This window comes from Rousettus aegyptiacus, unplaced genomic scaffold, assembly GCF_014176215.1.
Source record: "Rousettus aegyptiacus isolate mRouAeg1 unplaced genomic scaffold, mRouAeg1.p scaffold_m13_p_2, whole genome shotgun sequence".
NCBI lineage: Eukaryota > Metazoa > Chordata > Mammalia > Chiroptera > Pteropodidae > Rousettus > Rousettus aegyptiacus.
In genome coordinates this window covers 45,401,831-45,418,058 of record NW_023416295.1, presented here as the reverse complement: position 1 = coordinate 45,418,058, position 16,228 = coordinate 45,401,831, and the positions used below count along the sequence as shown (strand labels likewise).

The following is a 16,228-nucleotide window of genomic DNA, read 5'->3' as shown; positions in this document are numbered from 1 at the left end:
GGAGAGCAGTGGGGTTTAACTATGCTTGTATTTCTCCTGGCCTGGCCTCTGGCCAGCTTCTGAGGTGATAAGAACAATACCAAAGTAGCAATCCAATCCATTTAAACCCTCACAAAATCAAAATTCACATCCATCTAAAAGAAGACCAATCATCTCTCGTGACAGGACAATGCCTTTCTTATGTAGCTGTCTGATCATATGGACATGCTAAAAAATATATACAGAAATGTGTCCCATTTCATATCCTCATATTAATAGCGCTGCTCCAAAATTTTGGCTCAGAGTCTATGTTGGCAATTTTCCAGGACCCTGGGTTGCCCTTAATTGGCATGACTGCCCAATAATGTGCATAATCTGCATCATTTGGTACTCAAGCCAAAACCAAAGAACTGTAATACTTGCTTTCATTCCTTACTAAAACTCTATTTTTGATTAACAGAGAAAAAAAGAGAAAGAATAAACATAAATAACACACTCTTTACACAAACACAGTAGATTTATCTATAACATTCAGACATAAAACAGTGAAAAAGAAAAACATGTCAGTGGTGACTGATGATTAATATTAAAAATATAAAACCAACTTACATTTGCATGAGAATTTACAAAGAATTTATACATATGCTATGCCCTTTTAGTAACTAAAAAATAACTGAATCGAGCAATTGTTCAATGAAATTTTGAGTGTAACTTTTACTGGTAGGAAAAAAACAAGTCACTTGAATTTGCAATAATATATTTAAAAGGCCCTGAAGTGTCACCTTAATAATTTAGGAGCCTTAGTAGAGTACAAGTGTCAACTTTTTGGAGTTTCTCCTCATGGGAATGGTCAGTCTTTCTCAATTTAAGTCAAAACAGTTTATGAAAAATATGTTTAAATCATGACAATTAGAACAGCTAGGTTTAAGAATGGGCTCCTGGAATTTCTTATCTTCACAGTCTCCCATCTTTCAGAACCAGGTCCATACTCTCTGCTGGAGCAAAGATACTAACCTATCCCTAGTCATAACACATACCATTACATCAGCATCTTGATATATTATTTTCAGTTTCCTTGACATCAATTAATAAAGTTAGTAAAATTTAATAACTGCTTTAAAAAAAAAATACCTCGATTTAAAAGAAAATGCCATTCAAGAAAACCAATTTTGTAACAAAACCTGACAAAGGTATTTAAAAAACCTTAACACTAGTCATACCAGTTGACCCAAAACTTCTACCCCAGAAAAGGCTTTAAGCACTAAAATGGTTCTTATGGTGTTACTTTTAATAACACAGTCATGCACCGCTTAACAACAAGGACACATTCTGGAAAACGCATTGTTAGGCAACTTCACAAACATCCCAGAGTGCACTTATGCAAACCTGGATGGTAGAGCCCACTACATACCTAGGCTATAAGGTACCACTCAATTTTGTATACGCGATCCCGTCATTGACTAAAACGTCATCATGCGGAACACGACTGCATAGTTTAAATGCAATCTAAATGCTAACAGCAAAGAAATGACTAAATTATGGTAGAACCATAAAGAACACCAGTGGCTCCCCACCCCACAACTCATAGTGCCTATGTTCTATTCACAAGTCTTGAAAACTTAAACAGAATTTTAAATAATTTTAAAATATTTGCTACATACATTACTGTTCATCTGATATGATCCAGAGTCATTAAAGACAAATGATTTTATTTGGGGAATGATAAGATTATAGGTGATTCTTATTCTTTCCCCTAAAGGATTATACTTCTGTTTTTTTAATAATCAAAAAAAATTAGGAACTTAAAAAATTTTTATAATGTTTTTCATAAAATAAATGCTCATTATTAATATTAAATGGAAAAATCAGGCTATCAAAATTATATGTACAATAGATCAGTTTCATAAAAACATTAAGAAAACAGATCTTTAGAAGGTAATACTTAAAACTGTTAACATTAGTTGTTTCTGGGTAGCCTAAATTTACTTACAGAAAATCTGTAAAATAAAGTATAAACATATAATAAACCACCCATACACTAACAATATGTACATATATGTTTATATATATCTGTTTAATATATACACACACATACAAATATATATATTTTCATCATATACATCTAGCACTATTTACTTGTATGGCATGCATCTTTATTTTAATCTTACTGCATGTATTTTCCCATGCCATTTTTTCTCTATACTTGTCCCTATTTTCTATGTTTTCACCAATTAGAATAATTACATTTGTAATCAGAAAAATATTTTAACTCTTCCAAATTTGAATACATCCTTCCTCTTGTTTTTATTTTTACAGAAAGCATTGATTTACCTGTATTTCTTACATATTCCAATCTATAAAATGTTTTTTGATAATTCATACTTACTCTCTTCCATAATACTTTGGTCTGTTCTCTACCTGTAAGAAAAAAAATAGAGATTTGTGAAAATGCGAATGTTCAGAACATAACTCAATATTCTGCATAGTGACAAACTAAAACATGTATTAAGAAAAAAAAATCAGGCTAGAGCTCCAGTTCTATCAGCAGATTAACTGTGCCATTTGGACTGGTCACTTCAACTCTCAGACCTGTATCTTATCTATAAAACACTGTGTATGTAAAAAGAGTTGGACTAAATTATATTTCATTTCTAAGATTTTATGAACCAAAAAAAATATTTATAACACTTTATCCAAAAGTAAATTAAACATCCAAAATCTTAACTCCATGATTCTGTCAGAACAGACTGTGGCTTTCCCTCCCACCCTCTCCCTTCCTGTTACTCCATATTCCCACTCTGTTAACATCCCGATATAACCTTGCCCTTTTGTTCTCCCATCAGCTCTTCCCTCACCACAGTCAACCTCCTCCTTGCTTTTCACAGCAGGTGTGAAGCTGCAGCTAAAGAAAGGCCCAGCAGAAAAGATTCTAAGGAATTTTTACTGAAGTAAGTTGACAGTATTTGCCCCACTTATTTAAGAAACATTTACTGAATGGCAAACATGTGATAGGCACTGTCCTTCCTGGAAGCCTACACATCACTGAAATAAGGCAACTGTCATTGCTCTTTTGAAGCTTACATTCTAATGTAAGACAGACAATAAAGTTTAAAGAAATAAAAAGAAAATAAGAAAGGAGAAAGTAATATAAGTGCTGTAACGAAAATAAGAATGGGTAACATAAAAGAGAAAGCTAATGAGGTATTTAAGTTGGATGGTCAAGCCAGACTACTCCGAGATGACAATTAAACTGGGTTCTGAATGACAAGAAGCCAGGTCTAGCTCAAAAATCAGAAGAATGGAATAAGCTTTCCCTAGGTGGTATCTGGCGACACCACGGACTCTATTTATCAAGTTCGTGCTATGTGCTGTGTTTTAATCACATATGAAGATTTAATCCTACAATGAGATATGAATTATTCTATTTCATTCTCATAAAACAGTATTATCATAACAGTATTATCATGATAGGTGAAAAACCCTATCAGAGGTTAGATAACTTGTTCAAGGTTACAAAGTGATAGAGCCCAAAGTAAAACTGGGATTCCTATCAGGAAAGCAAAAAGGGCCTAACCCCTGTCTATTTGACACTGACTGATCTGAATTAGGTTAAATATGGCAGTTCCCAAAGCAACTCAAAGTCTATCCTTTTCAGTGATTATCTATCTTGGGCTCATACAGAGCCGGACTGCCAACTCTAGGTTACCTAACCACTGGTCAGCAAGCTCTGATAGTGTTTTCAGCAAACTTGAGATATTTATTCATAGTGTAGAAAAAAATTTGTTTCAATGAAAAACTATGCATCATCTACACCACACAGAAACTACTGGTTTATCTAGCCCAGGCTATTGTCTTTTTGTCTATTTTGGAACTAAGTTGTAGGTAACTAATAATGTAAACTTTCTTCTGTCTGATAGTGGTTTAATTGACTTCTCTACTCTCCTCCCAGTGGGAAAAAAAACAGTTTTGTCTCTATTTGCAATTCATCTCAACCTTCCATGACTTCATATAAATTTGTGCTATTTTCACTTTTCTTTTGAGTCGATTATAACATCTGCCTGTTTTCCTCACAATATATGAGTACATAATTTTTTTTAACACATGTTCACCTTCATATCTGTAAGAAAGACACGTTTTTACCTTTTCCTGAAATTATATTTAAATAATATTTTATCCTTTGAGAATCTTCTATTGTCTGCTGAGGTTGCAATCAGGTTATTGTCTTCTCGGGGTAAATTCCACCTGATTTGATCTTGTTCCGTATTTTCCCTACTCATAAAACTCAGTGTACTAAAAATATGCCAGTTGGTCCCTACAGCTACAGATGATGGCTATTCTATTTTTAGGTAGAGAGCTTATTAGAGAGGGGTCATGCATCTGCTTGAGAGTAAATCTTTGCTTTTGAGATGAAAATCCAATGTTTATATCTTAAGGAATTAACTTACAGTTCTACAAGATTTATGATAAAATGTTATCTAGAAAAATACGCGAACCTTCAGTATTTACTGCAGAGACACATTTGCACATGTACACATAAAGACTTGGGTAAGAATGTTGACTGAACCACTTCTTGTAGTCATTTTAAAATGCAAATAACATAAGTATATACCAACAGGGGAATAACTATTTTATAGTATAAATAATATGCAGTTCGAAGGCATGAAATAGATTGGTAAAGACTAACATGAAGAAATCACCATGACAAACTACTAAATACAAACATATATTATAGAATAATAAGACCGTATGACACCATTTAGGGAAAGCACTTACACACACAATACTATAATTTATATTTATAGCATAGAGAGAGATCTGGAAAAAATATACCAATTTCAAATGGTTACTTCTGGGAAGGTAGGGAAGAACTGAACCAAGGACACCATGGAAAAGGCAAAAAAGGGGCTTTGGTATTATCTGTAACTTTTAAATAAAGAATACATTCATGAATTACTTACATAGCTAATATCACCTTTAAAAAATAGAAATCAAGATTACTTTTTGTGCAGTCCATACTAGAGTCTCAGACACATTAGAATGGGGTCTCCCCATGTTTTGATAAGAGATCGTGGCTTTTCCCTAAAACCAGAAATATAAGTTGTATAAACTGTGAATCTCCTAAGATCATCAGAGGGTAAATACAGAAGAAACCGGATCAAGGACTGAGCTCTGGAGCACTTGAACATCAAGAACTCAGGGAGAAGAGGAACCAGCAAAGGAGGCTGTGGAGGCAGCGGCGGGGGGCGGGGGACCAAAAGACTGTGAAGTCCTGGAAATGAAGTGAGGAAAGTGTGTCAAGAGGGGTGCTGGGTTTAAGAGAAAATGGGAGGACCAACAAACGCAAAAACTTTCTGTACTCTTTTGAGTGTTTTCTACAAAGGGGAACAAAGATATAGGGCAGGAGGAATGGAAAAAATAGGGTCAAGATAAGTTTTTTTTTTTTTGGAGTCTCCATAAAATCTTTATTTGGTATACCATTTGAGGTTTTATAAATAGTTTTTCCTGGTAAAGATATTCTTTTATGAATTAACGAAATTTTCTACAATGTTTAAAACTTTTACTATGGAAAAATAAAATGTATATAAAAGCAGTGAGAAAAGCAAAATAATTTCCCACACAACTATCACCAATTTAAGCAATTATCGTGCAACGACCAGTCTTATTTTCATTGATACTTAACCCAATAAATCTCTTGGAATGTTGGAAGCAAAGGCCTGATATAAGGACATATCTCTAAAAGATAAGAATTCTTTTTAAAAAAAATCAAATTCCTAAGAAAAAAGACAATAATACCCTAATGCGTTAAATATCCAGTTAGTTTGGCATATCCCCAATTTCCCAAAAAAAGTATTTAAGTCTTTTTTAAGTTTATTGGGGTAACACTGGTTCATACCATTAGATAATTTTCAGGTGTACATTATAATTTGACATCTGTATATTCTATTGTGTGTTTACTTATTATATGCCTTTATCACTTTTAACTAAGATGATTGAAATAGTCCCCTAAACCAGTCTTCTGTCTCTAAAATGTCCAACCTCCTCCCTGGTGCATCTTCCACATTGCTTTATGTCAAGCATCTGTTTGAATTCAAGAGCGTGCATGTGTGTAGAGACAGATACAGGTATAAATTACATAGGTATATGAAATAGGCAGATATAAAAGAAGTCCTGTATCTTTAGTTCATTCATACCAATGAAATATAAACTAAACCAGTTGGCGCTTGACCGCCCTTAAATATGGAGCCTTAAAACAGGAACATAATTAGAACTTTTAAATACAAAAAACCAAGTCTCTACTCTGTGTGGCACATTTTTGGAGTTGGTGTTTTAGGGAGCTATATACTATTTTTGAGCACAACTCCTCATTATTGTAACGACTGCAATTGTGTTTTTCTACGTTCCTGTTTTAAGGCTCCATGTTTAAAGATGGTCAAATACCAAACTAAGTATCAATTTCATACACCTATGTAATTTATACTTGTATCTGTCTCTACACACACACACACACACACACACACACACACACACACACTTTAAGCCAACCAGGTGCTTGACATAAAATAGTCACCTTTTACATAACTAAAAATGACATAAGTATAATTTTATATTTATATTTATTATGTACATTACACTGAATAAATTACATATTTATACATACCTATAATGACACAGAGTTGTGTACAGAAATATATGTACCATTACATTCTAGGTGATAACGGACTGTCAAGGGTAATTCTGATTACGTAAGACTTTCAGTTTATGTACTCACTTGAGAATTTACCATAACATACAACTGCATCATGGAACATTTTCATCATGGAACATTAAGAATCATTTTCAAGCTTTTAAGCATTTGCTTGGTTTCTAAAGTATGCCTAAAATACTTAGTAATGGACCTAGACATATTCCCCCTTTAAAAATAAGTATTTATATTTAATTTCAAAGTGTGTCTTAATAAAAGCTGTTAAAAAAAAAAACTGTTTTAACATTCACAATGGCAATTGGCAAAATTTTATGAAATTAGAAAAAATGCATTAGTTACCATTGTATTTTCTGTCAAATTATTACTTCTTCCTATTATATACTGTTTTAGTGTTCTGCCTCTAACAATTTATGATTTGTTTTAACAGCTGAATAATTCATATTTTAAAATAAGGTGCCACTCACTTTGGTCTTAAGAATACTAACAGAAATTCAGCTGAGAAAGAGCAGAATATCGAGTTTACCACCAGAACTAAGGGCTTAGACCACTAGAGAAGGTAGCAGTTAGCGCTAGTCACTAAATATATGTTTCCTTTGGGTGCGGCTTAATCTCTCAGTTTCTGAATTTACAACCTATGGTACAATACTATGGGTAGGAGAAAATGGAATGGGAACGTACACATACAAATGATCGGGATCAGATCTCCCTTTCCTATGACTATGGTAGGGAAATGTTCTTAGAAACAAAGTCATTAAGTCGATTCCTATAATATAATTAGCACCATAGATAATTAATAACTATTATTTAAAAGAACCATCAACTCATCTATTGACTATTCCTTCTCTTTTTCTCTCTATATATCAGTGGTAATTAAATTCTCTTGCTTTTTTTCCCCTAGTGGCCACTAAATGCTGAATGTCCCAAAACCAATTCCTCAGTTAAATACATGGGTTCTTCAATACATCTTTATCTGCAACATTCATCACTTCCAAGAACTTTCAGTTTTTCCAAACCAAACATTTATCATTTAAACAAGACTAAGACTGAAATAAATGGTCGTTCTCTAAGACGTATTTTTAGGTTAGCCCCATCTTATTCTGATTAATCCTTTACTTTCATTTCAAATGGATATCCAGGTTATTCGATTGTTTTTATAAGCATTTAACCAGATTGAATATTGCTCAAAATAAGAAGACCATTAGCATAGCGGCTTATAAATACTTTCAATATCTATATTTATGCATCTAATCAATAGAACAATATTGAGTGTAAATGACATTTTTTGAAAAATAAAAGACCATTTCCCCCTATTTAGTAACTGCCCTTTCATTTGTTGAAAACAAAAATAGATTGGTCAAATATTGAAACCAGTTATTTCAATATTTCCAAATTAAATAGACAAATATGTTTTATGCATGCACATTTAATCTTTAGTAAGCACCCAAAGTTAAGTATCTAACAGATTATCAGTTTCGAAAGATGCTTAAGGATGGTACAATGTGAATGGAGAGCCAATCTGCAATAAATCCTTTTGCACACTAAGCAGCATCCCTTGCCCACCACTTTGTCATTAACACATGATTGTTAATTTCTTATGTGAAGCCAATTCGACCAAAGTAAAAACAATGCATAGATTCTTTACTTTATGTAAGAAAATCTCAATTGTGCCATTTGTCTTCTGGTTTCCCAATGCTTATACACCTGCCTTTAATCAATAGTATGGAATATGGTGGTCTAGTTTTCCTCTGGAATCGCAGCATTCAGTCAACCACAACACCAAATTAAATCAAGAGAAATTACTCGATATGCATATTTTTAATATTTTGAGGAATTTGTTCAAAATATCTCAATGATTAATTAACAATTTTACATTAAAGGTTTTTAAAAATCTTTGTGGACTAAAAAAAAAAAAGAGCCATCCACTCTTCTAGTGTTCTACATGGTATCTTTGCATCACGGCAGATCATCAGGAGGCTACACACTTGGACCACATTAGCGTCACCCTTTAAAAATTAGCTTCACTGACTCGGTGCTCCTTACAGTAAGTTACACCCACTGCTTCAAGAAACAACCATAAATCCACTTTTCAGGGACTGCAAAACTACTGTTAGTCATTGCTGATAACATCAAAAACTGTACTCCACAGAATACCCTACATGGTTTTTAAAAAGAATTTAGTTCAGGCACAAACCGAATCCTATTAGTCTTTCTAATCCTTAAGTGTTATGTACTTAATTACTGTGATCCCCTTCACACACAATTATATTGAACCCCAAACAGCACTGCAATCCCCTGGCATATACGTGGCTTCATTTTTTATTTTCCTCAACTTTTCTTTTTTTATTCCTTTTATTTCATCGTCATTTGTTTGGACTCAAATTGTTTTGAGAAAGGCAAAGTATAGATATTTTTCAGTAAATAAAATTGTGTTACTAATACTTCAGGACTGTTCACAGAACTACTGCCAATATCTCACTTTCAATTAAAAGTTGTGTCTGCTCAGAATATGAAACAAAATGGAACATTTTATTACATAGTATTAAAAAAAAATTCTACTACATGTAAAATTATTTTATCCTCCTTGATCATGGCACAGTAGCAATAACATGCACTCATCAAATATCACATTCCCATTCCATAAATACATACATATATGCAGACTGATATCTGTATGTATTCAGATTGCAACAAAACATTTAAAAGATAACCTCATGAAATTTCTGCCTAATTTTGTAAATTGGTTCTCTTTGTGACTATGTATTTTGAGAGATATTCAATCTTTTTAAACTAGACATCACAATACCAAAATCCATTTCAACAATCTTTTCAACAATGGAGAAGTAATTCTTTTTAATAGTATATATCATTTAAGACAGTTATTATGATTCTGTATTATAGTCCATACTCAAATTTTTCCAGTTGTATCCCAAATGTGTAGCTTAAAATATATAAAAATATTTATATCTCCAGGACCCACCAGGGTGCATGCGTTGCATTTGGTTGGCATGTCTCTTTAGTCTACTTTACTTTGAGAATAATCCCACCACTGTTACTTCTTTTATGAAAATTACATTATTTAGAAAGTACACATTCTCAATTTGTCTGGTTCATATTTTATAAAAAGGTTTAAGGTAAACATTTTAGGCAGAAACATTATATAGGTGATGTTATGTGTATCTTATTCCATCACTTCAGGTGACAAATGTCAGTTTGTCTCATTACAGGTAATGCTAAATTTGATCACCTGGCTAAAAGAGGAACTACCAGACCCCCCGCCCCCACTAAAGAGATGTATTTTCCTCTTTGCAATTAATAAATATGTGGTGGGGTGATACCTTGAGGACCATAACTACTATACTGTATGTACCAACTTTCACTCAATGGTTTCAATGTTGATCCTTTGCTAGACTCAATTATTAATTTTAATAATTATTAATTTCAATTATTAATATTAATTTTAGCCACCATTCTACTGTAAAGAACAACTTTCATTTTCTACCTCTATTTTTTCTCTTTTGTATTAGGGTAGGGTTTTTTTTTTTAACGTAACTATGGACTTACAAATTCTCTTTTCATTTGATATGTTATAATTCATTACTACCAGTATTCTTTTTGATGTCAAATTGTCACAAATTTTACCTGTGGAACCCTGTCAATGGGCTCCTATGTTTTTTTGACATATATTCCCGTTTGTTTTTTAGCCCTTCTTGCTCTCTGACATAAAAAAATGTTCCAGAATCTCTATACTCCTGTTCAGGAATCAGGAATTTCTCTTAGGAACAGAACACTGGCTTCTTTTAGTAGGAAACAGTACTTGGAAGCCAAAATTTGGGCCCTGGATATGTTTGTTTTTACCGGGGAATCATGGCTTCAAAGCCCTTTCCATTGACTGAAATAGAAAATATACTTTTTTTAAATCTATGAAATAATATTAATACTTCTAATTCAAATTAAATACCACAATATACTTTTCAATTTTTCCTCATTCCATATTTATATCTCCTAATAACCCTGGTTCCCCAAAATCCAATATACTCACTTGCTACATCTCACATAATACACAAAATAATTTCAGAATTCCTGAACTCTGAAGTCATTAAAGACCACCACCAAATACCACTATCAAAAACAAATCTAAATATAGTAAAAGATCTTGTTTGTAGACTATTTCCCTCTAAGCTTGAATAGTCAGAATGTTTTAAAAATGCTTAATTTTTTTGGTGACTATGCTATAAACTTGTTAGGTTCATTTATTTATGTTTTGTTTTATCATTTTTTATTTAATTTAATTGAATATTTGAAACATATACATAGTTCCAAAGTCACAACTATATAAAAACATATCCTCAGAGAAGTCGCACTCCCTTTCTTACACCCTCCACACTGTTTCTCACCTTATGAATAAATAGCTCACTAGTCTCTGGGTTAATCCTTCCTGTGTTTCTCTTTTGCAAAAATAACTTTTGTTTTTTCCTTATTTTCTCTTCTTTATTACTAAAAAGGACCATAATTACTATACTGTATATACATTTTATATCATTCCATATCAGCTCACAGAAATCTTCCTTATTCTTTTTAATAGTGTATTTTATTCAATCAGTCATCCAAGGAACAGACATTTAGGTTTTTCCAATACTCCACTGTTATGAATAGTTCTACAGTGAAAAAATTTGAGCTTATGTTATTCCATATTTGTGCAGGTAATTCATCAGAGTAAATCTCTATAACTTGAACTGGTAGGCCAAAGGAAAATGCATATATACTGTTATTAGATATTACAAAATTCTCATAAAATTGTAGCATTTCTCATTTCCATTAGCAATAAGTGAGAGTGTCAGTTTCCTCAGAGGTTTACCAAATAAGTATATTCTAAGCTTTCGAATTTTTGCCAATTAGAAAGGTGAAAATGGTCTCTCTGTATTTTAATTTGCATATCTCTTATTATTAACGAAGTTGAACATCTTTTCATATATTTTCATATAGCCTATTCTTTTTTTGGTAAACTCAATGTCTTTGCTTATTTTACATCATGATTTAGATCTTTCTAGTGGAAAAATTACTTCGATAATATTACAATGACGCCTTCAAACTTTGTTTTATTTATTTATTTATTTATTTGGGCAGCACTTGGTTGACCTCACAGATTGCAAGGACCCTGTCAGCTTAAAATCCCTTATTTATTTTAATTTTTATGCCTACAGCCACTTGGTCTTCCTAGCTGGTCTCCCATCCAAGTACTAACCAGGCTCAACCCTGCTTAGCTTCTGAGATCAGATGGGATCGGGCTTGTTCAGGGTGACATGGTCATAGACTAAACTTTGTTTTAAATAATAAAGAATGAAACATAAAAAATGGGAGAAAAATGTAGAAATAGACTGAAAAGGCTAGTATCACTTAAAACTATACTGTCACTTTCTATATTGTGTTCCAAACACTCCTTTAAACAGTGGCAGTTACTTCAAGTGAGAAGAACGTTAAGAAAAATGCATTCAAGTTAGAATGTAAATGGTTAATCCCCAAAATAACCAAGCCAATGAAGAAGATCAAAATTTGGGAAACAAATGATTGAGAAACACTTCATTGTGACAGTTTCATTACACTCACCTCATTAGTACAGGTAATTCTTCGAGGATGAGGGGCTTCCTGTTGCAGCTGATATACTACGAGAATGTAGAAAGTAAAAGATGTCAGCTTTTCTTATGAAGAACTTCTGAATATATCAGACACGACAAACCGGCTGCTTTTTATGTTCACAAGATAACTGGGGTATAGTCCTATTTGTTATGAACATAGCAAATAAAGTAAACTAAACTAATTTAGTGGAAGCCCAGTAGCAAGCACAAGTATAAAAGTCATAATCCACACAAGCATCTTTCTATCTATGACAAATCAGTACCGAATATTTTGCTCTGTTCTCCATAATCTGGTCATTTATTGTCCCCAATTCTTTGGTGCAAAATTACATAAAGCATGTCTCTGATATAAACCAATAATGGTCACATACTTTTAAAGCACATTATTGTCAAACTTGACAGAAAAATTAGAATTTATAGGCTAGAGGTAACAGACATGCTGTTATTCTCCCCTATTTATATTGCAAACATCTATCTTCAAAGATAATCTCCCATAAAAACAAAATTTCTGAGCCAAAGCTACCATCACTTATTTAACTAGGGCGTATGAAGCAAAAGAAAAAATTCAGGTATTGAAATAATTTTCCAAAGAGAGGATAATTTTTAGGGTATTTAAAAATGGATTAGTGAAAATTATACCAATACCATGCATGACTTTCTACGCCTCTCCTAGGCTTTTTAATTTGAAAAGAAGGAAGGAAAAGAATGTGCAGTTATCAGAGAAAACGTGTTGATGCATGTCTAAATTTATCTTTTGGAGGGAATCTGTCTTCTATTTCTACATATATAATCATATACAATTGAACTAAAATTAATACTGTATTTAAATATATACACATTTTGTCAACATAACATCGAACTACCCAGACATCTGGGATTGTCAGATAATGAATGGCTCAGATTCCAACTGGATACCATTATATATACTCCACCTCTGATCATATTCATTCACATGTAGCACAAAAACATATGTAAATAGATACAATTAGACTATATGCATACACATAAAATTAGACTATACATGTATATGCGTATATACACACACATGCACTGAGAACAGATACATATCACTGCTCTGTATTGCTATGCAAAAGCAATACAGCATTGCAACTAAGAATGTAAACTTTTGAATCAGATTTCATGGGGTTTGAACACTGGGGTTCTATCACCATGCGCAAACAGAGCCTCAATTTTCCTTATCTGTAAAATGGAGCTAAAATCAGTTTCTACTTCATAGAATACTAAAAGAATTAAGTAACTTAACTACATATAAAAGACTTAAAATAGTCCCTAGCACAAAGTAAACACTCAATAAATATTAGTTATGATTCTATGTAGGTGACTGATATTAATACAAAAACTTTACAATAATATTTGGTTACCAGAATGCATCTTGAGTTCATCACCCAAACAATACCATGGTAATGCTATAATTTAAAAGGTACTGAGAGGATACAGATTTACTGTTTAAAAATAAAAAATTAAATCCCTTCCTCATTTAGTAATGATTAATGAAAATGTATTGATAAAAATGTATTCCTTTGCCTTTTCTTCGTGGCTGCTAAAATCCCTAAGAAATGCAGCACATTAAAATAGTTTTATATATCCATATTTTACTGTGGGTTTTTCAAAAATATCCCTGTGAATATACTTTTATGGATTAAAGAGATGATATGAAGACAATAATTCCGAGGTACAGAAGGGAAAAAAGAGAGCACTGAAACCAAACTGGCCCTCATAACGAGTACATGTGCATCACCCAGAGATATTTGTAAATCTCTATCCTCCTAAGAGAAGTCAAAACATGATTTGCAAAAAGAAGATTCTTCAGGCCCATTTCTGTTCACATTTCTGTTCTGATATGTAATTCTCAAAAGATGAGTTGTTTTCCTTTGTCAAGAAAATTCTTTGGAAAGTACTGCCACCTATGGAAACTTAATTATGAGAACTGAATGCTAGTAAAGAAGAACATTAGAAGTTACTAGAAAAAGTAAAATGTTGATTTTCATTCAAAGCACAAGTACTATAGTATCTGGTTATCATCAGTAATAGTTACCTATTCTGTAAGCAAACATTAAGATAAGCCAGTATGAAAAAAAGAGTGACAATACTGTTACATGAGAATTTCAACCTTTGTTTTTATTAGTTTCAAAGTGTATAGTTCTGTTTATGGAGAGGAGTAATTTTAAGACAAATGCCTCCTTATTGGCTAGTCTATCTTTAAGGCTAATTTTAAATAAATGTTATTTATTTGGATATTGATAACTGAATACAACATGAATTCAGGGAACAAGCATCAAAAGGACCATTTAAAAATTATACACAGTAATAAAGACTAATTAGGCCCTACTCAATTTCAAATTTTTGGTAATTTATAAACTGAAACTTAGCTGAAATTTAAACTGCACACTCATTAACTGATTCGCCAAGAATAGCTAAATTATTAAGTAAGAAGATATATGATTAAAGTACTTAATATTTTTCGATTACCTTAGAAGTGTCAATGCTTATATACTAATTAATGAATTTCTCAGTACCTAGAGACAATACATTTTTAATCAAGTTCAGAGATCACAAGTTGGTCTCCTGAGGTCAAAACTGGCTCACATGTGTTTGGTTTGCTGTATTCTAAATTTAAATTTCTTTTTAACTTTTAAAAATTAAGACTTTTAACATCAACAACAAACGCAGAAGAGAATTCCAGCTTCTCCTGAAAAATCAGAGAAGACAGGTCCAACACTGGACCCAGAATTTTGGATGAAATGGCTACAATGAAGCTGATTATGACCTAGCTACTCCCTGCAGACAGGGCATCCATGCTCTACGTTCTCACAGTCCCCACCTGGCTAACTTACCTCATTTATCACATGTTATTAGGCCCCTGACATGGCTGCTAAAATCCCTTTAGGCATATGTATCAAAAAGCAACAAAACTGTATTTGTTTAAAAGAGTCCTCAACTTAAGACTTCTTGCTAATTCTATTTTCCCACTGGTTTGTATTTGTAAGGTTTTAAAATTTCGTTTTCACAAGCTTAACAAAACCAAAAATGGAAAGCAGAACAGAGGCATGAACATGTAAGTTTCTTATAGAACCAGAGTGAAAATAAGTTTCTCATAGAATCTCAATGTGCAGTTATTTAGATTCTGCCACACTAAAGACAAAAAAAATAATCCCTAATGTTCCAACTTTTGACATTAAAATTTAACTGCTCCCTTTAGTTTTATAGATGTAATACAGATAGATGTTATCAAAACATTATGAACAGTTTTTCATTCAGCTTTTATCTCATTACATGGATTGATATACCTCACTTTTAAAAAATCTCAATACATCTAGAATTTATTACCATTTTGAGAAAAAAATTTTAATTACTAAAATTTAATTCACATCACAGAAAAAAAAAATGATGAATGCAATCTGGTTTATCAGTCCCAAAGACTGTCGTAGAATTTATTGTCAGTTATCAACTCTAAACAAGATATATACATAGGTCTGACCTCAGAATTAAACAAAATGTCATGGCTTAATTACTAAGGGTACCTGGCAGGGCCTACTACCCCAGTTACTTAAAATTCTAGTCTCTATTCATGAAATAAGATGTCACAGGCTTGTCAGTCTTTAAAATATTTCCTTTCAAAATGCACAAGTGCCTGGACAGATAACTTCTTAAGGTACTATTAAAGAAATACCTTACTGGAGATTATTTATAGGTAACTAAATATAAACTGTAAAATTGCCTGAGGGTGGCAAGACAAAACAAAAAGCAGATTAAAAAAATTCAACCTAGATCACAATTTTTTTCTAAGATCATAATTTTGACAAACACATTCAACAGTCTGTATGATCATCATAACAATTACTTCAATGTTAAGTGCAATCTTTCCATGTTTCCTTATTAGTTAAAATTTGTA

General features: G+C 32.4%; 1 protein-coding gene and 1 pseudogene across 2 annotated transcripts in view; both read right to left on the bottom strand.

Annotated features, from left to right (window-relative positions):
- Window positions 1-16,228, bottom strand: part of CHN1 (chimerin 1) — a 146,942-nt gene that overhangs the window by 96,071 nt on the left and 34,643 nt on the right. For both annotated transcript variants that reach the window (XM_016134705.2, XM_016134714.2), the window contains exons 3-4: window positions 12,287-12,342; window positions 2,366-2,397 (exon numbers count right to left, since the gene is read on the bottom strand). In XM_016134705.2, the coding sequence (XP_015990191.2) occupies window positions 2,366-2,397; window positions 12,287-12,342 (88 nt within the window). The remainder of the gene's footprint in view (window positions 1-2,365; window positions 2,398-12,286; window positions 12,343-16,228) is intronic.
- LOC118614381 lies at window positions 11,875-11,994 on the bottom strand (annotated as a pseudogene).